General features: G+C 47.3%; 1 protein-coding gene across 3 annotated transcripts in view; it reads left to right on the top strand.

Annotated features, from left to right (window-relative positions):
- The window catches only part of GRIK3 (glutamate ionotropic receptor kainate type subunit 3), a 223,905-nt gene that overhangs the window by 93,057 nt on the left and 107,021 nt on the right, over positions 1-23,827 (top strand). Inside the window, exon 1 of one of the 3 annotated variants that reach the window (XM_024202892.1) lies at positions 22,682-22,703. The exons of the other annotated variants lie outside the window; for them this stretch is intronic. Within the exon in view, the coding sequence (XP_024058660.1) occupies positions 22,682-22,703 (22 nt within the window). Of the gene's footprint in view, positions 1-22,681; positions 22,704-23,827 lie in introns of those variants that run through there. 3 annotated transcript variants of the gene reach the window in all.

Below are 23,827 nucleotides of genomic sequence, written 5' to 3'. Positions count from 1 at the left end.
CTACATGATAGACCTAGAACCCACAAGAGCTGTGCAGAGCCCAGCAGCACCTATTCTAGCCAGGCACCGCAGTATTAGCCACTGAAGAGCAACCCAATATCCTGCCCATGGATTAGGAGAGAGGGTTCTGCCCCATAACCTGGTCTGGTTACTCACACCCAACCCATTTGCTCAGGCTCTCTGTGTACGTCACAAAGAGGAGGGTGATTTTCAACCCCAGATTCCTGGATTTACAAGGAAGACGGTAAAGAGATCACTCTACCCATGAGGTTTTCCCCCTTTTCTCTCCTAGCCGGAGCCTGGGATTCTAGGTGGAGAAAAGTGGATGCAGCGGTGTTCACAGCCCCTTTCATGACCACTAGCCACAAGTACTCCACCAACTGAGCCTCGCTAGTACAAGTAGTTGTGGTAGGTGTATGTTTAGCTGCACTTTACACCAGGGAGAGTTTCAAATTGTTTGTTGGATGGCAACATTCTCAGTTTGCCACTCCCACTTCACCCCATATTGTGTAGCTATCACACCGTGGGTACAGACGACGACACAAAGTACAAAGGGAATCAGGAGTCCATTAAAAAAAAAAAAGAAGAAAATAAGGGGCTAATTGAAGATCCCAGAGGAAACAGATTTTCCATAATCCCGGTAGCAGCTTCTGAAACAATGAACAATCCTTTTTAAACACATCTCATTACGGTACATAAGTTTCTGTCTGAAGCCTACCAGCGCTAGGTCATACTTTGGGCTGAATTCTTAACCCGTGAGGCGCCTCTGAAACTAGCATAGGCGCCCATTGCTGACACTAGCCTAAGCTCCTGAACAGAATTAAATTCCAATCTACATCAAGCTTCTGAGCTGTGCCACTTTCCCAGCCAGAAATATACTGCTGAGCTGAGGTGGGCTGAGCAACCCCCCCCCCCCCCCCCCCAAACCGGTGTCTCAGAGTTGGAGCAGATTTCCATCTACACTGAGCTCCCAAAGCAGAGTAGGCAATGGGGGCCTAGAGGCCAGTTTTATAGTCCCCTAGCACCACCCCTAATAGCTTCTGGCCACTCAGCCCCCTCCACCTGATCCTAAGTGGACTCTCACAGCCAGCCACAAATAGTGCAGCACCTCCCAGCCCAGCAGTTGGGAGGAGGAAAAGAGAACCCAGCTCTGCCGCAATGGGGTTTTACCTTCTAATCTCTCCTGGGGGGTCAGAGTTTTGACGTTTCCTCAGGTTTCCCTGTGCGAGGGATAAGAGTTCAGTTCATTGCTGGAGGTAAGAGTCCTGCATCTAAATCCTAAGTGATTGAGAGATGTATCACCCTGTAGAACCACTTCCATTGGATTGGAACCGATTAATAAGTTTCCCCTCTCGGTCTCCCCTGTAATTGCAATGGTGCTAGAGATTTCCAACTCTTTGAGTTGCCAAACTAATAATTTACCCACTTTATTTCCTGACTGGTACTTAGTTTGCTTTACTCACAATAGAATGAATGTGCAGCTTCATTAGCATGTATTGGGTTCAATTCATATTTAAATATAGTCAGTTCCATCAGCTTTACATTAGCGATCGCTCCTCAGAAAAGGAGGCGTTTTTCTTTAAAACCCCGTGTAGTCGTGGTCAGTCACTCACTCACCTCACTTCCAAAAGGGGGTAGCAGGGTTGATATGGGGATGGTGCCCTCTAACATACCTTTTACCTGCCTCTGACACAGACGTGTGCAGAGCAACTGGCTGCTCAGACAACTCGGAGGATGTTTTCTGTCCCTGTTTCAGTTCTCCAGGGCTTGCTGCCCCACTGCAACCCCTGCTGTAGAGTTGACAGTTGCATAGTAAACTAGAAATCGGTTTCTCAGCCTTTAGGAAGGGGTAAGCTCCCAGGTCCCTTTCTGGTGTCGGCTCAGCTCTTCACTCCATTAACAAATTCTGGACTCTTCACTAGAGCCACATGCAATTTCCAACCCCTTTGTTTCTCCCCCTCTCTTGCACTGTCCTTATGGGATTCATTCATTCCCTGTGAAAGCCCCCCTGTGCACTGGGCCAGCAAAGGGTTAGGTCACACTGATGGGCCACGTGAGCCTCCTTTGAAGGCTATCAGTGATGCACTGGCCTCCTATGCTGGGATGGATTTCACCCCGAGCGACTAGTCAGTCTTACAGATAATGGTCTCCCTTGTGGTATTAGCCAGCTAAAGTCTCTCTTGACCCAACAGAGAGCGAGAGCCTGATCCAAACTCACAGTGACCTCAGGGAGTGTCTTTCTACTCACAAACAACATGGGCCCAATCCCAGCTTTGTTTACATATGTGGAAGTCCCTGTGCAGGGTTGCTCAGGTGCTAATGAGGGCACGCTAAGGCCTCATGCCCATTTTGTAGTCGTAAAATCGGGACTCCTTGCAGCCAAAAATCAAGCCTACAGCTGTGGCAAACCATCAACTGTCCACTGCAGCTGCCTCCTGGCATGCAGCTTTCATTTTCCCCTCCCTCCCGGCCTGGAAGGCTCCTCGGGTGAGCTGTGCTAGGGGCATGAACTGGGGCCAGCAGGGAGGCAGACCGGACTAGCAGGTCTGCAAAGCACCTGAAGGAATGATTCATGACCTGGGTAAATTGTTCATCAGTGTGAATAAGACCCTGTATCACTGCCAAGGTCACGAAGACCCACGGAGACTTGTGCGTTGTGCCAGTTGCACAGTCTACAGCTCCCTGTGAGTTGCTCTCTCAAGTGTCACATTTTTACAAGAGATCAGAACGTTTTTGAAGGAAGAACTTGCTCATGTGGGTCAACTCCTCTTCTAGTTTTCGGCTGCAGTTGCTTTGAACATGAGCTTCTTCCAGTGCTGTCCTGCCTGCTACTTTCTCTGGGTTTAGCAGAGTCCCACCTCCATAGGCTTGAAAATGAAGATGGTGGAAAAACAGAAAAAGGGTCCTGGGAATTTTGGCTTCTTACCCCAATTTGTCATTTTTCCAAATTTTCTGCCTTTTTAAAAAATTGTCACTTTTAGGGTGAGGGAAGCCCCCCCGGTGTAACTATGCTGAACAGTCCAAAAGAGCAATGCAAGGGGGGGGGAGAGAGGGGAGAGTATAAAGGCTAAAGAAAAAAATTTTCCTTACCAGTTTCCACTGAAAACGTTTGAAAACAGGCAGGATTCTCTAGTGCCTTGCCAGACTCTCAGCGAGACGAGTTGGCAAAAAAATAAAAAGAAGTTTTATTAAAAATGACATTTTGATGAAAAATGGTGTTCATTGAAAAAGTCAAGCCCCTTTTCTCATCCTCAGCCACACAGGCAGGATGAGGCTCCACCTGACTTTCCTGCTCAGCCTGTTGCTTTGGCTGTGATGGGGAGAGCAGGGGCCGCTCACCCTGTACTGCTGCTGCCAGGGAATTGCAATGGAGGGGCAGGTTTCCTGGCGGCTCCCTCCCTGCTCAGTGGCCAGAGGGGAATGTGAACTGTGCTAGGAACGGGCTGAACTAACTTCCTCCATGCCCAGAGCAGGCGGCAAGCGTGACTGTCTGAGCAGCAACTCATTTTCTGGCTGCTCCAGGAGCAAAGCAGCTGTCACACATTCAGGGCAGATTGCAGCCTAGCCCCATAAACGTTTGTCTCCTCATGGCATTCACAGCACGTTCTCCCCCTTTGTGCGCGTGGCATGGCTTCCTCGTTCAGCTGGCACGTTTCCCCCTTTTGCACAGGTACCCACACCCCAGATTCTAGGATGGCACCGCCCCCTTTTTCTCCAGGAGAATGGAAGATAAGGAGGCTAAAGCAGGTCTTAAATTTCCCAATTATGTCTTTCACCTGCCCCTTAGCAGCAGCACAGAGCAATTTAATCACTCACCCAGCTCCAGGCATTGGAGTCTACACCACATGGCCCTTTGAAACCTCTTGAAATCTATTACAGACCTTTGATCTTTTCCTACATAAAGGGCATTCTGGAGAGAGTGGATAGCATTAAACAGAAACAATTTTTCCATGGGGCTTTCTTTTCTCTCTCTCTTTCTTTCCTTTTTAAAGAAACCTTCATGTGACAAGAAGAACACTTATAAAAAAAGGCCCAACCAGGCTGAGATTTGGGGTCATTAGCTCTTGAGTGGAATTCATTGTATTCATTTTATAAATGGTGAAACAGAGTCAGCTTGAAAATTCAGCATCTATTAAGAGCAAATTCAAAGCATGTGGCATCAAAATCACATAAAGCTGAACTGTTAAATATTTAGGGCAGATGATGAACAGCATGTCATAATATTTGTTGAATTGCATTTGCTATTTGATGCATCGTCTCACTTAAAGCCCTGACTTTTGCAGGCGGCAACAGAAGAATAAAAAACAAATCAGTTGACTGCCAGTATTTGGTTATGAGTGTGTGATTTAATTTAACTTCATAAAACTAATATTGCATGCTAAATACCAGGTGGATATTAATTTTAATTAACAGAGGTTTAGCAATGCATAATTAACAGGCATTCAATTCACATACAATAATTCTAATTTAATGTAGGTAGAATCCTTATTTGCACTCCATTTGAATTTTCATATATGGCATCTTTTTATTTTATTGCCATTCAGGGTCAGACCTGGAAAGTAGTTCTCTTTGGAATTTGAGTGCTTGTGAATGGTATGGGAGACTGCAGGTTTTTGTTCAGGTAGGAAAAATTCACCCATGTGCAGAAGGCTGGCATAAGGCCACTAGACTTACGTTATGTCTACACCTCTGGCAGAGCGTGGAGTACATAAAATGCATCTCCACCCCCCCAGCTCAGGTATAAATAGCAGTTTAGACAGTGAGACACTGCTTAGGCGAGAGGAGTAAAGACATGCCAGAACCTTAGGGTATACACCCTGCAGGGATCTCTGCACACCCAAGCACTGCCTCCCACGTCTACACTGCCTCCACGTCTACACTGCTATTTTCAGCACAGCAGCGTCCTGCTGCCTGAGTTGTTCTTCACCGCAGTGAAAGGCTCCAACACCCGGGAGCTGCTGGAGCTTTTCCCCCGGCTGCTTTCGCACTGCCAGAGCCTTTCAAAGCCGTGTGCAGCTAGCCAGACCCTGCACACCGTTGCCAGTGAATACCAGGGTTGAGTCACAAAGGGTCTGGTACAAAGCCCATTGAAGTCCATGGAAAGGCTCTGCTCCAAATGGCTTAAATGGGGTTAAGTAACACACAGCCCGTGTGCTGGCTCCACTGCTGGAGAGCAGGGAGAGAAGAGGCAGTGGCAGTAGAAGGTTCTCCGACACATCGTCCCTTTGCTAATCTGCCTCCCTCCAAACGGGGGTGGGGTGGCACCGTCTCTAAAGATGAGAGAGCTGGTCATTCCCAATGGCCCTTCAGACCTTGCCTTCTCTGCCCGTGCTACTAACAAGGGTGTTGGTTGCTAACAGTTGCTGGGGATACAGGCACTCGATGGGACTGAACTGGGATGATATCATCCTGGCATCACAGGCTCACACAAACAACGACCAGAGGGTTACAACCTTGGGCCATTTCCATTCCAGGCTGGATATGAGCGCGTGAAACGCTATCTATCCCTCCTAGACAGCGTTCAGTTCCCCGGCAGTGCTTTCTTCCCCCGCCCTGACTCCGGACATGATCAAGAAGTGAAAAACAACTTTCACCAACAATGCTGGATCTCAAAGGGTTCCTGATGGATCCATTTCTTTTCAAAATTTGTACTGAGAACTTTCTTAAAAGTGTACAGAAAATGTTTGTTGACTGAACACCTGGCTTTTGGCAAACAAACAAGGAAACAAAAATGTTTAATAACTATTTTGACAACATTTGGTGTTTTCAATACACATTTTGACTTAAATGAATACAATTTTTTCTAAATAAGTCCATTTTTTATAGAAAAGAGAGCTGCGAAACTTTTTCAAACTCTTTTCAGTGCATGCTACCTACTGGATACAACTGCAGTGAAGCCGGTAACTCTGAAGCCAGCATCTGAAGGATCAGCAGTTGCTGAGAGTAAAACAAGTAGGCTTTTCATAATATCTTTTTATTTACACTGATTTTATCTACATTTTCTATTTATGCTTTTTTAAAGAAAGTCCCATGACTTTCCTTCTTCCACCTGTTTAGTGTGCTGAATTCGGTCCGTCTATGGTATTTATATGGCCCCACCACTATAGTATTTGAGCACTTCACAGTCATTGACATAATTATCCTCACAATACCCCTGTGAGGTCAGGCAGTGCATTCTACAGATGGGGAACTGAGGCAGAGAGAGGCTAAGGGACTTGCCCAGGGTCACACAGGAAATCGATGGCAGAGCAGGGAATTGGATTTAGGATTCCCATGTCCCAGGCCAGCACCCTAACCACTGGGCCGTCCTAAGTCTCTGCAAAAGATGTTAGTGATTTTTAACCACCTCTTATTCTTCCAATGGATTTCTACTAGTGTAACTTCATTGACTTAAACAAAGTCCCACCTGATTTACATGGGCAGAAGTGAGAGGAGAATCAGATCTCCTGTAATGGAGAGGGGCTGGTGGCCAGAGTGCAATGGCCTGTGCTTAAAACCATTGCAGGTGTGCAGTTTAATGGCCATGTTAATCGGATAGCAGCAGGTGTACTGGGAAATCTAGTGCTAATATTGAGCTTTGTAACCCATAATAAAGACAAATACAAAGTACTTTTACTGTGCTGCAGTCTTTGTTACAAGCCCAGTCAATCACACACACGAGCCTGGATTTATTTCAGTTGTTGCATTGTTTTTCTGCTCCAGATTTTGGGTGGACTGTGCACCAGATGGACAACACATATAATACAAGACTTCAGCACAGACAAATATATTTTTCAGTATGTTTTATTGATGGCCATGTTGCCTAAAAACGGTATTGCAGATCCTTAAGAATTTCAAGCTTTCAGACACTTCCTTTTCTTTTTTTTCTACCGTGCATTACAGTTTAAAGCATGCTTATGGTCCAAAGAATGGCTATAAAAATGACACGTCTGGGTGCCTGATTTATTCTCCCATCAGTGAATTTCCAGGGTAAATTTGCTGAATTTACACAAATCAAAATACTTTTTTTTTTTTTTTTTTTTGGAGTTTCTCACTGCCTGTGCTGCCAGATCAGCCTCATGTCTGGATATGAAATTGAGCTCATTCTAATATGTGTGGGCCCCACCAGCACCACAGGTTCTGGAATCAGAACCTATCTGGCTGGATGAATACAATTAAACCCAGCTCACACTCCAGCAGCATGAGCTAAAGTGGAGACGGACAAATAGTGTGTTCCAATGCCACTCCGATGGAAGCCAGGATAAGAAAAAACTTGGGTTTGTAATTAAACCAACCAGAGTAAGCTCAAGAGAACCTCTAGTTAGTTACCGCTCACACTGGAGTTACTCAAAGCTTTAAAGATGTTTTGTTTTAAACAAGTAGGCCAGAGTTTTCAAAGTAATTTTGAGAATCTCCGTTTCTGGGAGCCCCTCTTGACCCACGTGAGTGCACTGTACTTTCTCAAAACCAGATCCCTTTAAGGTGTCTGAACAACCAGTAATAGACACTTCCAAACTCCCTGATCAGTTTTGGAAATCTTGACTGTTCTAAAGTCTGCTTATCTGGGAAATTAAAAGTTTCTTGGCATTTTCATTGCCCTTATCTTGATAGTGCCCTATTCCCAGGAGCTTGTGGTTCTTTTTGTAATTAATAGAGCATGCTAAAAAAAAAAGCCTGTTTCATTTTAATCATGTTTTATGCAAATTAGAAATGTAAATATCATGAAGAAATCTGTTGCTAACTTAATTGGTTTCTGCTGTAGCACTGTTGAAGGCCTTTGATCTCAAATTAGTGCTTTGATCTGCTCCCTTGATCAGGGTTATGCACGTGCTGTTTGTAGTAGATGCTCTTTCTTAGATGTAAAAAATAATAATATCCGAATGGATCGTTCAAAGAAATATCACAATAAACATTGCCAATTAGACTGCACAAACATGAGGTGCAAACGACTGAACGTTAACTGCCAGCGAGAGATTCCCAGCTGATGTAAATTGGTGCGCCTCCATTGAAGTCTTTGGAGCCATGCCAGTTTATGCCCAGTTGAGGACTGGGCCAATAGTCTTAAATTCAAAGAACGAGGAATCCTTGTGGCACCTTAAAGACTAACAAATGTATTTGAGCATAAGCTTTCGTGGTTTGTTAGTCTCGAAGGTGCCACAAGGACTCCTTGTTCTTTTTGCTGATCCAGACTAACACGGCTACCCCACTGAAACCAGTCTGAAGTTAGTGACTTACAAGATTCTAACATTTGGGTGGGTGGTGGGGGGGAGTGAACTAATACGCACTGTTCACTTCTAGTAGCACCCACGCGGTGCGAAAGACCCAGCTCTGGCCCTGTGTTTGGGGCTGCCTCTTCCCCAACTCTCCCCCTCACCCACTGCTACTCAACCGCTGCTCTCAGCTGGCAAGGACAGAGGTGATTAATCCGATTAGCACAACGGGCCAGAGCTAGGGAGGGAGCAGGAGAGACCAGCTGAGGAACATGCATTTTCCCCTCTGTCAAGTGGCACTGATGGGCCCTATGGCGTGTCCCTGTGTCCCCGGGGAATCTGTCCTGTGTGTGGGAGTGGCACTCAACGAACATGCATCTGTGTGCCAGGCCAGCGCAGCTGCTGCAGAGCTGAATAACTGGTGGAAGAGAGACGGGAAGGAGAGTTAAGAACCACCGGCCTCATGCCTGGATGCCCGCCAGAAGGCTGGGTCAGGAAAACGCAGCGAGAGCAGAGAGATTTGGCAGTTTGTTTGTTTCTGTGCAACACCTGGATTTACTGCAGCACCTGGATTTAATCCCCGACAAAGCCTGATCTTTATCTAGGGCTGCTGGTTAGTTTAGCAGGACATAAAATGCAGCCAAGTGGCTTTGTAGAAAAGCAGTTCGAGCATTTGGGTGGCAAGCCTTGTAGGGCAGCTGGCAAAGTGCTGGGGGAAAAGCCTTTGGCCTGATTCTCCTCCTGTCACAATGCACATCAGAAGTAACGCCTGTGAGTTAAGGTGAGGGCTCAGATCAGACTTTCATAGGGGTTAGATTATCCCACATGTGTCTTGCGGGTTTCATGTACTTTCCTCTGCTGTGTCTGGTGCTGTCCATTGCCATAAACAGGGTATTCAACTGGATGGACCATGGGTGTGATCCAGTCTGGGAATGTCTCTGTTACTATCTCACGCAATGGAACCGCACTGATGGTAAATCAGGAGTAACTGCACTGAAATCCATGGAAAAGTTTAATTATTGACTCCAAGGAGGGGCCGGTGTCTGTTCTCACTTACACCAGTATTATACCAGCCTAACTCCCGGTAATTGGGAAGTTACTGGTGACTGGCCCTCTCTGTTAGGCAGGGGGCAGCAGATCCCCAGGGAGACGGTGACCTTGCTGGGAAGGGACCAGAGCCAGGCAGTGCATCCAGGAAACCATAGGAGAGCCACAGGGACATGCCAGCCCGTCAGCAGGGAGCACAGATCTTCTGGTCTTAAGTAAGTTTAATACACTAAGGTGACAGCTGGCTTCTCCTGGAGATGGCTGCAGCTTCCCCCTAGCTAGGTAGTTCTCCAGGGGGATGACAGCTCGACCTCGCCAGACTCAGTGGGTATCCAGGGCACTATGGAGGCAGTAACTTGCCCAGTCCCCAAGGGCAGTGATGGAGCGCTGGCCACAGTGCCTGAGTTACATCCCACTGGGTCTGACTGACAGTGCTGGCCCATCGTCCCATCAGTGTCATTCCCAGGACTCGAGTGCCCTGAAGCATTCCTGGACCATTTGATGTGACTTCTGTTTCCAGTTGCCAACCTAACTTTACATACAGCATATGGTGCTTAGGTGCCAGTGTTCAGTGCCCTGTACGTATGCCAGACCGAAAGGGAGGGTGGGGAAACACAGAATCCTGAACTCCGCTCCTGGCAGGTAAGAGGAAGAGCAGGAATTCACCATGAGGGAACAGTATGAGTTAAAATGTCAATACATTTCCAATATTTACATCTGCCCAGAGATTCTGTTACTGATTTGGGATCTTAAAGATCTAAAGATGCATATTATACATTTATGTACCCACACAGATGTGACAAAGTGGGCTTTTCCTCCTTATTATGTTGTACATGAGCCTATGTGAGTCTTACTGTTTTGCATGAATACTGTGTGGGCCTCGATTTCCCTGTATTGCACAATGCCTACGTCGTGGGAATTGGGTGTGTGACTTTTGCTGAGACCCTCGAGGACAGGTGAGGCGGCTCCAGCTCCCAGGAGGGGGATGCGACCAGGTGACACTTTGCCCAGGAAGCGAGACAAAGATCAGGAGGAGGGCCCACAGGCATGTTGGAGGTCGTTGCTGGAAGCTAGGCAGTCTGCTGTTGGGGACTCAGAGATGGGGGAGTCCAGGGCGTCTGGCCCAGGGTCCCCCTAAGTTGGACTTTGCTGAAAGTCACTGATTTCTGTGCTAACAAGTTCTGTTCTACGCTGTGTTCTTGTCGACTAATAACCCTTCTGTGTCACACGCTGGCTGAGAGTCATGGCTGCCTGCAGAAGGGGTGCAGGGCCCTCTGGCTTCCCCAGGGGTCCCGTCCAGGTGGTCTCACCAATGGGAAGTGCACGTTGAGAACAGGGGTGCTGAATGCTCTGAGGTCAGTCCCAGGAAGGCCATAGCCAAGGAGGCTCCGTGCCCTGAGGGGAGTCACGCTACCCAGAGTCCTGGCTGGCTTCATACCAAGCAGTTCCAGAGCATCGGGCCTGTGATAACAAGCGTTGCTCTTTGGTTGTAATGTCTGGGAGGAGACAATCGTACATCCAGAGATGAACGATGGTCTTGTGGTTAAGACTGAGACAGGGACTTTGGCTCTGCAGCTCTGGCTCTCCTGTGTGACCATAGACCAGTCACTTCGTCTATCTGTGCCCCAGTTCCCCAGCTGTGGAATGGGGACAATAACCTTTCCTTTCTCTGGTTTATTTAAGTTGCAAGCGCTTTCAGGGCAGAGATTAGCTCTTACTATGTATGTACAGCACCTTCGCTGTTACTGCGATGCATAGAATGGTGTCAGTCCATCTTTCTAGTGCCAGGGAGATGTGCTGGATCTATTGGGCCGTTCCTGTCTCTGACGTCGGAGATTCTGTTGAGTCCGGAGGTTGGTCGGGGTGTTGGGAGTATCTCCCAGCTCTGACCTGCCTTACCCCTGCTGCTAAAGCCGCCTGACACACCATGTCCTGACCGAGCTGCTCTTGGGGGAAGGTAGCAGCTAACGCTGGGAAGAAGCTTAATAATTCCTTGTCTCCACATGAGGAGTCACATCCGTGGCTGAGTGCTGAGCACATGTGTGTGTGGGGGGGCACAGCTCTGGGGTCTGCGATACGCCTGTTACAAACACTATGCTGCCAGGAGCAGCCCCTGAGCATGGCAAACATATAGGTACAGGCCAGAGACAATCACAGCGATGGCAAGACAAGCCCAGAGCTCATGCCTTCCCCTACATCGTCCTTATGCCGCTCAGCAAATGGTCTGACCCATAGTTGAGATGTTCTAGGTGCTCATTCTGCACTCATCAGCATGGCATCTTGGCCGATGAGCTGGTATGTACGGTGGCACATGAGAAACAGCATATCGCTAAAGGCTCAGAGGATTATAGAGATGGTACCGGCTGGGAGGTCACCGTAGAGCAAGTGTCTTTCATAGGTGACCTTGACCCCAAATCCCTGTGCTGTTGAATCAAGCCTGCAATCCCAAACAACTACCAACCTGAAAGCAAGTCCCCTACCCTTTGCCAGGCAAAGCCCAATAGAACTAGGCGGCATCACTTCAAAGCCACCTCCAGGAAACGTAGGCAGGAAACCAAAGCCCGTAATGAGCGCAGAAGACTCTCAGAATCCTCCCTTCCATTATCAACCCCCCACCTTCTCATCTGATGGGTTCTACTATCCATAACATGCAATTTCCATTAAAGGTGGCTCACCTTTTCAGACTCTCCCTATCTGTTTTTCATTAAAAAACAAGCCACCATATTCCATTAGTTTCTCATTTCGTGTGTGTAAAACGCTGATACGTACATTTTACCCAGGGTGTTTTTAATCAGTTAATTTAACCAGAAACATTAATAATGTATTTCTTTGCCCCTTGACTGCTCATCTGTTAAACAGCTTATACATGGGAGAATAATGTCACCCCCTGTGACATGAAGTATCTAATACAGTGCGAATGGAATAAGATTTTGCATGTTTAATGCCAAAATGAACAAAGAGGAAGATACTGTCTCCTGGGAACGGGTTTTACGGGATGAATAAAACCACTGCAAAGGACTTGTCTTTCCTAGCAGCCAAGCAAATCCTTCCAGAAAGGACACGCATTTTCTGTACTTCATTTTCCGCTTGGATTCAGTTTCTTGGCATTTCTCAGCACATTTTTGTTATGTTGCAAGACATGGTTAAATCTGGGTCTCCGTGAGGTGAACTTCCCAGCTTCAGCTCCATCCATGAAACCTCACCAAGGTATAATGGGAGGCGCTGGAAGCCGGAGAGCGCTGAGACCAGTTGAGAACTGAGCTGCACTCAATGGGTGAAATTCATGCTGTGCAGAAGGCCAGCAAGAGAGGCCTGTGTACCAACTGAGTCCCTCATCGAGCCTCAAAATCGGGCTGACGCAGGACTTTAGTGGCACGTGGTCCTCATGCCTATATGCAGCAGAAACTTCCTTCTCAGCGCTTCTCATTCATTTTTAGCTGGTGAATTCAGCAACATCCGTTGGGCTGATTTTTTTTAAAGTCAGGCACCTTAAATGCAGACGTGGGCAGGAGACCCGAGTTGCAGAGGAGCAGAGCCTACTGAAGTCAATGGGGAGCTGCCGTTGCTCAGCACCTCTGGAAATCAGCCCACTTATTTCTGTGCCCAAATTGGGAGTTAAGTCCCCGTTTTAGCCACCCACATTTGCAAGTTGTGGCAGTTTGTACTGAAGCCTAGCAGGGAGCTGCTGTCCTGGCCTCTCCCGGCTCTGCCCCAGGGAGTCTGAGCACGGAACGGGAGCTGGGGCTGGGAATGCCTGGGATTTTGTAGTTTGCGATCACAATCTTACCTTTCCGTTCAGCATCTTTTCACTGCATCCCAGGAGCTACGGGCAGCAGTGATGAGATGCATCCCACTGTGCAACAGCCTTGATGTCACCCCCTGGCCTGGGAAGGGAAAACGCTGCACCCCCTGAGGGACAAGATTTCTCCTTCCTCCAGTCGGCCTTGTGTGGAAGCAAAGCAGCACCTGCTAAATGGAGACTTTTCCCCCAGGATGGCGGGACCCACAGCAACTCCGCCTGACCCTCTTAGTCATGCTGCTAACACCTCTCTGGCCAGCCGGATCTTCAGTGTTGTGCTGAACTTTACTCTTACATGGAAAGGCTTTTAAAATGCACCCACCGGGAGGATACTTGGAGATATTATGCTCCGAGCCGAGGAGAGGGTTTCCAGCAACAAGCACTTCACTTCTCCTTCTTGGAGGGAGATGGTTTGTTAGCACTGATGATTTGGTTTTCAGTCTGACACTTCTAAGCGCACTTGGGATTGGAGCCCAGACACAATCTCGTGTTTTCCCCACAGTTACAGGGTCGGAGGACAAGCTGAATAGAAGTGAAATGACTCTTTCATCGGGCTAACTAGAGAGAGGCGGAAGCTGGCTGGGCATGTCCTATCCCACGATGCTTCCCCGACCTTTCAGCCACAATGGCCAGCATGATTTGAGACAGGCTCTCGATGCTCTGGCTTTCGACTTGCATTCTGGATAAACCAACTGGTGTAAGGAACCCGAGCCCAGTGACATGCTGGGTGTGAAATACCGATGCTGCTGGTGCAGATGGTTCCCACGGCGTTTCCTCTCCAACCCCCCTCCCAGACTAGAGAAATCTGCCTTGGCAATAAAATGCCACAAAAATCCTCCATTCAGGAAGGTTTAGAGAAGAAGAATGGTCCAGAGGGTAGGGCGCTAGCCTGGAGCTTGAGACACCTGGGTTTATTTCCGAGCTCCCTCACAGACACTTTGTGTGGCCTTGTGCAGGTCACTTTGTGTCTCAGAGCCTCCGTTCACCATCGGGGCAATGGGGAGAACAGCCCTGCCCTGCCTCAGTGGGGAAAAATGTGTTAGATTGATGTGCTCAGAGGTGACGAGGGCTCGCCAAGAGCCTGAGACAGACAGGAAACCAGCGCATGCTAACGGGCCTGATTAGGATCTAAAACTGGGAAGTGACTCCACTGAAGACCACTTCATCACTGTAGCACTGTAGATCTAAACTGTATTGTTACATTTATTCACCTAAATTTGGGTTATTGCTGATTATGTATCTTTTAAAACAAACTTTGTATTTGTGGATAATCTAAGCACTATAGCCAGATGGACAGACACTCTTTTCTCAGCCTGTGTATTATATATTTTTTTTGAACATTAGCTTTAATAAAATGTTTAACTCGAAGTGCTTCACAGAGCACGGTTTATTTCACACTCAGAACCCCCACGCTGAGGTTTTAGCCTCAGATGGTGAACCGAGAGGAGAAAAGAGATGAGGTGATTTGCCCAAAGTTTCAAAGACAGTCTGTGGCAGAGCCAGACTCTGAACGCTGCCTCCTGAGTCCCAGTCCGCTGCCTTAACCACAAGGCCAGCCCGCCTCTCTGCCTCAGGGGAGTCGCACCAGTTTCACAAAGCTGTGAGGAGACACAGGCCTCGTCTGTTTGCCTCTCCTGTACCCATCTGCACACCAAACCTGAACACATAGTACAGAGCTTAGCATCTGAGGGCTTCCTCCAGCCCCAGGCAGAGGGGTTTAAGGTTTCTCCCTCCTGAACAGCCCAGACTGGAGATTACTTCCAGGAGCCTGCGTCCAGGATTTACAACGAGGGGTTGGTTTTTGCTGAGCAGCGCTGGTCCTCTATAGTTTCCCCAAGCAGCCTATTTACTCCTCCTTGGCTACTGTTCACGTAATCCAGGATAAAGCCGGTCTGCTAGGTTCCCAGTTCGAGGCACTGGTTGTCTATCGATGGTTAGGACGTGATAGCCCCGTATGCTGATGTGTATTTATAGAGCCCGTGCAGCTTGGGAGCTGTGGTACGGTACGTGGAATGCTGGAGAACCTGAGCAGTTTCCTTGGACCTGAAGGTTTCCCATTCCAATCCCATGAGTCTGCCGCTGCTTTTCAACACGTGGCTTCATGAGGCTAGGGCCCAGGGACCTGTGATGGGCAGGTGAGATGTACGGCAAGCTGTCGAGTCTGTCCCTGGACTCGATCCCTCCAGGTCTCCAGTAGATTTTCCCGGCACTCTCTGCCTCACACGCTTGCCAAGCAGTAGGACAGTAGTCAGCACAGCTCTTTTCAAGCCAGGCTATTGGGGAAAGAGAAATAAAGCATGTCAGGTCTGTCCCTTAGCTCCAGCTGAGTTGTGCTCAGTGGTAGGATGTGAGCTGAGGAGGGAGGAGATTTACTCCGTACTTGGGGGCTGTCCAGGAGCCTCAGGGCTGCTCCCAAATACACCCAGTTGCTCATGGCCCCACGCAGCCCTTCCAGCAGCCAGGGGTAACTGGAGCTGTGGGGGGCTGCAGTGGGGTGATGGCTGGGTCTATGTCACTCAAGGATTCCCCTTGTGCAGGGGAAAGTCCAAGGTGGCCAGACCTGCTGCGTTCCTCCCTGGCTTCCTTGATGTGGCACGAAGGGGTCGTAATGGAAAGAAGCCCTGGTCCCTTAGAAAATGCAGGTAGAGGTGACAGAAGACACCCCTCTGAGAGAAGAATGTAGGGCTGCCCCAAGAAAGGCCCAAGTCCCATCTTTTTTCCTTTAGAAAAGAAAGAAAACACTGACTAGAACTGTGCCGATGATGTTACAGTCGTGACACAGCCCTGCAAAGCCAGTCTCTGACGCAGGGGCTGTTTGGGAGCCGTTAATATTCACATGGAGAATCCCCTTCGGAGAGCTCAGTCCTGTAAGTAACAGGCAGCTGATTCCCCAGGTTTCTGTTTCATTCAGTCCATGCCTTTGTAGCCTCAAATTGCATCAGCTACATGACCACGTTGCATCACATTAGGCTCTGCCAAGCTGACGTGACAGGGCCAATGCATCATCACTAAAAGTGTACAGGGGGCAGGAATTCAGTTCCTTTGCTGTTCTGTCAGAGCAAGAAACCAATCTATGCCCTTAAGAAATCATTTTCAATTTCTGCCGTGGAGGAATTAAAACGTGCAAGTTCCAGTTATTGCCTATAGAAGAGCCTGGATCTTTGCTGCTGCGGAGCAGATCTCTGCCGCTGCCCCAGGAAGTAAAGTCTGGGTTCGTGTTACTGCAGGGGTCTTACTTCCATCCTCTCCGTTGGTGCAGGAGGTGTGAGCTATGGGGCTGAGGGTGAGGGGCAGGGAAAGGATCCCTTTGTGCATCTTCTGCGTGCTTATAATTCCCACTCAGCACAAAGGACTCCTCAGTAAAATGTGAATTGTAGGATGGAGTTTCCAGCTTCTTCTGGACTTTATCTTCCCCTCTTGCTTCACAAAGAGTCTTCCACAGAATCGCTCGCTGTGACTTTTGGAAGACACCCGATTGCGCTGCCATGAGGGTGCAGGGACTGGTGAGCTCCAGCTCACCTGGCACCTAAGCTCAGGGCCCCGTTATACACTAATGGCTGTTTGGAGCACAGAGACGGGAGAGAAGGCCATTCTTGAGTAGATCAGTCACTGTGCCTCTTTCTCTCTTATCTGTGTATTCATTCCCTTTTGGATGGGGTTGATGTCACTGCATTTATTTCATATTTTCACTTCCAAGATAATGCTGTTGTTTCCACTCTCAGGGAAGGACTTGTGGACCACAGGGGTTTTCTTTCTGCTGAGTCACTCGGTCGGTTTGCAGGTGTGAATCTTCAGAACCGTCCCTGAGAGTGGACACAACAGCATTATCTTCCTTTCCCAGGGGCCATACAGAGCACTGCCTCGGTCTGAGCACTGTCCCACCCATCCCTGCCTTGCTGCATTCTGAGCACTGATGCGGGGGGGAGTCAAAGCCTCTGGTGTCTTCACTCGGTTTCCCAGTTGGCTGCAGCTCTGTGACTCTCTGGCAGCCATTCTGGAGGAAGGGATTCGGAGAAATTAAATTCTGGAGACTCGTTTTGCCAGTTTGTCGTATAGAGCAGTGATTCTCAACAGGGGTCCGGGGCTCCCTTTGGGGCCGCGGGCAGGTTTCAGGGGGGCCACCAAGCAGGGCCAGCATTAGACTCGCTGGGGCCCAGGGCAGAAAGCTGAAGCCCCCCCGCATGGGGCTGAAGTCCAAGGCCCTGAGCTAGGCCACCTGAGGCTGAAGCCGAAGCCTGAGCAATGTAGCTTCACAGGGCCCCCTATGGCGTGGGACCCCAGGTAATTGCCCGGCTTGCTACCCCCTAACGCCAGCCCTGGCTTTTATATGCAGAAAACCAGTTATTGTGGCACAGGGGGGCCGTGGAGTTTTTATAGCATGTCAGGGAGGGGGGAGGGGGGATGAGAAGGGCTCAGAAAGAAAAAGGTTGAGAACCCCTGACATAGAAAACAGACATTTTCCCCACTCAATCTCATCAGAATGTTGTCCCAGGGCCAATTTTTTGCCAGTTTCACCACAAAAATAGAACCAAGCTGAAAAGGACAAAACAAGCAGCCCAGCACTCAGAAGGAAAGAAAACAATTGCAAGGGAAGGAAATCCCACGGGCCCTAAGTTTGAGAGAACACACAAAGTCTGGTGCCAAAGGGTAGATGGGAGGTGTAGGAAATGCTTCAGGGTGCATCCCATGTTGTCTCTGCAGGGAGTAATGCTCTCTGCATCCTCAGGAAGATCTTTTTCAAAACAAGTGCTTGTTCCAGAATGCCATCAATGGAAGGGGACTGTTAGGACACTGTCTAAGTGTGTTAGCAACACTGTCAGCAGGGGAGGGAAAAGTGTGATCAAATGTAGCTGTTTCTCAAAGCTAAATAACACCGTGATTTTATAAAGAGAAAAAGGTATGTGATTACATGACAGACTAAGTGCTGCTGAAATTCCCTTTCCTAGAACGAAGCTGGTTTGTTTTGTTAAATTGGAAAACACCTGAAACGCTTTGACTTTCTTGTACATTTAGCTGCTGTGAAGCTAAAAATAACCAGCCATTTAAGGAAAATGGCTTTTGGCCAGAAAACTTGTCTGGCAGATTTTGACTAGACAAGAATTAAACTGGTGGGATAGAAAGCACAGAAAACGAGTTTTAACCTGGGAAACATAAAGCAGCTCACACCTATATGGTTAACAGGGTCCTGTCCTGAGATATACATATAATTTCTCTTATATGGATAAGACACGTCTGTGTAATAAATGGTGTAGAGAGACATTCTGTAGAGCACTGTAAGCTGCTAATGAGATCTTTTTGCTTTGTCTTAGTGTATGGCCTTTGTCAATGGGAGTTGGGTACTTAATTCACTAGGGCCTTCTTAAATCCCATCTGGGTTGTCCATAGCCACATTCTGACTGGACGCTTGGTCTGTTTTGAGGTTGTGTGGGTCTTGTCATGAGCCAGAGAATGGGGGGAATGGAATTGGTCATGCCAACTGTGTCTGGGCCCAATACTGCCCTTTTTGATGCAGCGGGACTTTGCTGTTTCATGGGATCTGGATTTTGCTCTGAAAGGAGGGACTAATTTTCAGTGGGGGAGGGATAGCTCAGTGGTTTGAGCATTGGCCTGCTAAACCTAGGATTGTGAGTTCAATCCTTGAGGGGGCCATTTAGGGGTCTGGGGATTGGTCCTGCTTTGAGCAAGGGGTTGGACTGGATGACCTCCTGGGGTCCCTTCCAACCCTGATATTCTATGATTTAGCTAGAGCTACAGCCTGCCAGTTCTTTGCATCCAAACCTCCCTGTGTGTCTAATGCCAGCTCCCTGTCCCTGTGAAATGCCTGCTCCATCCATCCCTTTTGATCCAAGATTTTAAACAGGAGTTTTAAACATTCATTTTTGTATCTCATTTTTGAGTTTTTTCACCTTTGAAACTTCCCAATTCCAGCAGCACTTTCAATAGTCAGAAAATAAGACAAATAAAAAAAGAAGGGAAGTTGAGTTTGAATTTTCTCATTTGCAGATTGACATTCTCTGGAGAGTAATTAGCCTGCTTTTAAAGCAAACAAACAAACAAACAAACAAAAAAAACCCCCTACAAACTGATTAAGTATTTAACCTGCCTGGTGATTGATATTTAAAATACACAAAGACAGATGTAATAAGGCACAAAATACATTGTTTCCCATCGTTAATATTTGATGATCTAGGTTCTCCTTCCTCCCAACCACATATTTTAGCAAATGCAGTTGCTTTTATGCCTTGACATTTCTGTTTGAAGAACACTGAGCGGATCATATCCAGCAGTGATTTGGAGGAAAACTGTTGCCGCTATTGGCACAATTATTCATCAGGTAACACTGGAGTCTCGATATTTCCCTAAGTTTGGTAACGAGTATGAATTCGAACAGTCTCACACGTCATAGACTTACCATCCAAATAACAGATTCTCTCCAGTTGCCTAGTGGAATTAACTAGGAATATGATGATTTGCTTACTAGCTGTTGACACAGAGTAGTGAGGCATACTTTTTTGGTATGGGATACAGGATGCATTATTGTGCACTGGAAGACATTAAATGCATGGCCTTCTGAATACTGTAAAGTCATTTTCTCCAACATGTAATATCCTTTTTGGGGACAACTTCAACTATATTCATTTGTGTTTAGAAACATCAGCAGTTCAGCAGCAGGCTGTTGAATCCTTAGGCAGCAGCAGCCTGTTCTAATAGGTGGCGCGTGGCTATCTGAAGTTCCTAAATACAATGAGATACATCAGCTTTCCGGAATAACAATGTGCAGTAGTTGTCTGCCTGCATACTTGCAGTCTGCCTGGCCATATGTAGTATGCTGTAGAGATAAGGAGGTTTTTGTACCGTTATACAAGGCACTGGTGAGACCTCATCTGGAATACTGTGTGCAGTTCTGGACTCCCATGTTTAAGAAGGATGAATTCAGACTGGAACAGGTACAGAGAAGGGCTACTAGGATGATCCGAGGAATGGAAAACCTGTCTTATGAAAGGAGACTCAAAGAGCTTGGCTTGTTTAGCCTAACCAAAAGAAGGCTGAGGGGAGATATGATTGCTCTCTATAAATATATCAGAGGGATAAATACCAGGGAGGGAGAGGAATTATTTAACTCAGTACCAATGTGGACACAAGAACAAATGGATATAAACTGGCCATCAGGAAGTTTAGACTTGAAATTAGACGAAGGTTTCTAACCATCAGAGGAATGAAGTTCTGGAACAACCTTCCAAGGGGGGTAGTGGGGGCAAAAGACATATCTGGCTTCAAGACTAAGCTTGATAAGTTTATGGAGGGGATGGTACGATGGGATAGCCTATTTTTGGCAATTAATTGATCGTTGGCTATTAGCGGTAAAAATGCTCAATAGCCTGTGATGGGATGTTAGATGGGGTGGGATCTGAGTTACTACAGAGAATTCTTTCCTGGGTGTCTGGCTGGTGAGTCTTGCCCACATGCTCAGGGTTTAGCTGATCGCCATATTTGGGATCGGGAAGGAATTTTCCTCCAGGGCAGATTGGCAGAGGCCCAGGGTTTTTTTCGCCTTCCTCTGCAGCGTGGGGCACGGGTCACTTGCTGGAGGATTCTCTGCACCTTGAAGTCTTTAAACCATGATTTGAGGACTTCAATGGCTCAGACATAGGTTAGGGGTTTGATACAGGAGTGGGTGGGTGAGATTCTGTGGCCTGCATTGTGCAGGAGGTCAGAGTAGACGATCATAATGGTCCCTTCTGACCTTAAAGTCTATGAGTCTATGACTCTATGCAGTTGTGCATGAGTGAGGCTTCTTGCTTATGGTGTGGTTTTACAGCTGTGGTTCGGGTGTCAGAAACAGGAGGATCAATGCCCCTGCCGTCAACGGAAGGTGAATGAAGGAGATGGGGTAGGCAGGGATCTGGGGGCTGTTGCCTCCTCCTTGGACTTTGAGAGTGTGGGTGAAATGAACCCCAGAGCTAAAACATGCCTGGCTACAGTTTTGCAAAATAAATAAATCCATCCTCTATTGGCTTCAAATTGTTTGTTCCTTTGAAATTGAGATGAAGCAGAACTGGAGTTGGTCTGGGGTGACCAGACAGCAAGTGGGAAAAATCGGGACTGGGGTGGGTGGTAATAGGATCCTATATAAGAAAAAGACCCAAAAATCAGGACTGTCCCTATAAAATCAGGACATCTGGTCACCCTAAGTTGGTCACAGGACATGGACCATTCCTCTCTGGAGCTTTGCATTCAAACCACTCAGAGCCTCGGCTTTAGTAAAGGAAAAACTGAACTGATTATGTTTTTCAAAGCCAAAACCACTTACCCTTTGTTCACCCCTGCTGCAAATACACCCCCCAGTCCTTACCCTGGCTAGCCTAACTCTGGGCCTTTCTTGGGCAGAGACTGGTGTAGGTTTGGTGATCAGAACAAGTGTCTGCAGAGCCTGGTGTGATTTTACCGAATGCTCACTGGCAATGGGATTTGAGCCAGGGTCACCAGGGTGGAAAAGCGTGTTCAGCACTTTACTGTGCCTCAGAAGAGAGTTGTTATTACTATTATTATGTGTAGTCTTGTGATGCCCAGGAGTTCCAGCCAGAACCTCCGTGTGCTAAGCGCAGTACAAACAGAACGAAAAGAGGGCCCCTACCTCAAAATTGCTTACAAGTAGAATTGCAAACACCCTGTGCCTGCGGCCGTTCAACCTTCATAAATGTGAACCAATCCATTGCATTGCAGCGTGAGATCTGTGAGCATCACTGACCACCCAGGGCAATGGCATGGTCCCTTCTGGGATCAGGTAGGCAGCCAATACTCTCATGCTTATCAGGAAGATATTGCAAAGCATCCCTGTAAGCCTAAAATCGAGCTGAGTGGGTGAGAGACCTCAGCACAGCCATCTTTTATCCGCCTGCAAAGCCATAGGAGGCAAAGGAAGGGGGAAGATGAGCAGCTGTGATCTGAATAGACAAGGAGGTAACACTGTGAAAAGGCTGTTAGCAGTAAATCAAGTGAACAGTAACTCAATTAATCTCCAAGACATCTCGAACACTTTTTAAAATAGGGTGGCGGTGGGAAATGCTGTAGAGAAATACATCACCACTAAAGGACCCTTAGTTTTGGTGTTTCATATGACGTGTATTTATGGTCAATCCATAAAAGCGGATACCTTTTTATTGCTGATTCTTTTACAGTCCATTGACTTCAATTTTTTTTTCATCTGAGCAAAGTCATGGTGAAGTTCTTGTCAAAAGACCAGGAAGGACACCCATGTGAAACCTAGGGGAAACGCAGACAGCTGAGTTTCACTCATTGTCTGTATTACTACTTATATCACTAGCAACTTGAGGCAGAATCTGTCTCTTACTATGTGTCTGTGCAGCTCCTTTCACCGTGGGGCCCTGATCTCAACTGAAGCCTATAGGTACTACTGGAGTACTCATACATAATACTAAAGCTAATTGTGTTGCACTAGCTATTACACAGATCAGGATTTAGACCACGCCGAGAGCTAGGTCTGGCTGATGCAATGAACGCTAGCACCACGTGAACGTGCTAATTAACTCTCCTAGAGTATTCATGTGCACAAGCGGATATTTTCATGTGCAAATGTGCATCTCGCAAGCAGCATTTCACCATTTTTACTGACTTTTGAGTAAAAATGCCAAATTTGTCCTCCATAGGTTAGTGTTATTTAATTGGCAAATATCCATCTTCAGGGAAAGAAAAAACTGTGCGTACCTCTTTCCTTTCCCCCACCCCACCAGCCTTGTTTGTTTACTTTTAAAAATAAAATCACAGCGAGGTCAGGAGTGAAAACTGTTTGGCTTTTCTGGGCGCTTGTGAGAGCCTCAGTTCTCACGGCGTCACTGGTGGTGAGAAGGATTGTTTCACACAACGTGAACAAGGGGGAAAACTCTGCTTTGAAATATTAACAAGCTGTTTGTTCTGAGGGTGGCTGAGCTGTTTGCTGAGCTGAGGCTGACCTCACTGTGGCTTTGTTACGCAGGGGGATGGTGAGCGGAGGTTGGTTTTCAGGATATTTTCCTAAGGTTATTTCTTTTCTGATGCTAGTTTTTCTTATTGCAACCCTGAAAGATTGTCTTTGCCCCGACTCGCCTCAAGTGCCAGGTGTACATGGAACAAACCCTGGGCTCCACACGCTATTACTGTATCCCCACTTCTCTCAATAGTGCAAGCCCATTTCCCCATTTTATTAAAATGGAAAAGCTGTGACAATTATTTTCATAATTAGCTGGCTCTCCAAATTAATGCCAATTACACTGTGTAATCACGATGAAGATTATACATTAATCAACCCTTCCCAAGCTAGTTATTAGGCTCTGTAAGTAATGATTGTGAAGAACGTATGTGAAGACAAGACACAGGAGCTAAGAGAGGAAACCACGCCAATCCAGGGGAAAAGGCAACAGGGAATTTCCAAATGGATGTACAGTAGTTGTTCTTTTCAGCACATTTGATTAGACTGAAGAGATTTGTCGCCAGTTGTTCACCCCCCTCCCCCCCCGGCCTCTGTGTAAAAGATTATTCTGTCATATATTGCTACCTGTTGGCTCTCTCTAACACCTTAGCAAATGCAGGGATATTTCACATTGCCTCTGTCCCAATGCGTTCTTCAGCCAGCACTGTAATCAGAAATATATTAGCTGTGCCTGTCTCCTTTCTCATCGCCTGGCACTAAATTCAAGTTGCTGGGTGGTTGCACAGACAATCCTTTCTTGAAGTAAAGCCTCTTCTATCCAAATGGATGTCTGGAGCGTTAATTTATTTGGGATCAAACACTGAT

Source organism: Terrapene carolina, unplaced genomic scaffold, assembly GCF_002925995.2.
Source record: "Terrapene carolina triunguis isolate 2854851 unplaced genomic scaffold, T_m_triunguis-2.0 Scaffold236, whole genome shotgun sequence".
Classification (NCBI taxonomy): Eukaryota; Metazoa; Chordata; order Testudines; family Emydidae; genus Terrapene; species Terrapene triunguis.
The sequence above is the reverse complement of the archived record's forward strand: the minus strand, read 5'-3'. Positions and strand labels throughout refer to the sequence as shown.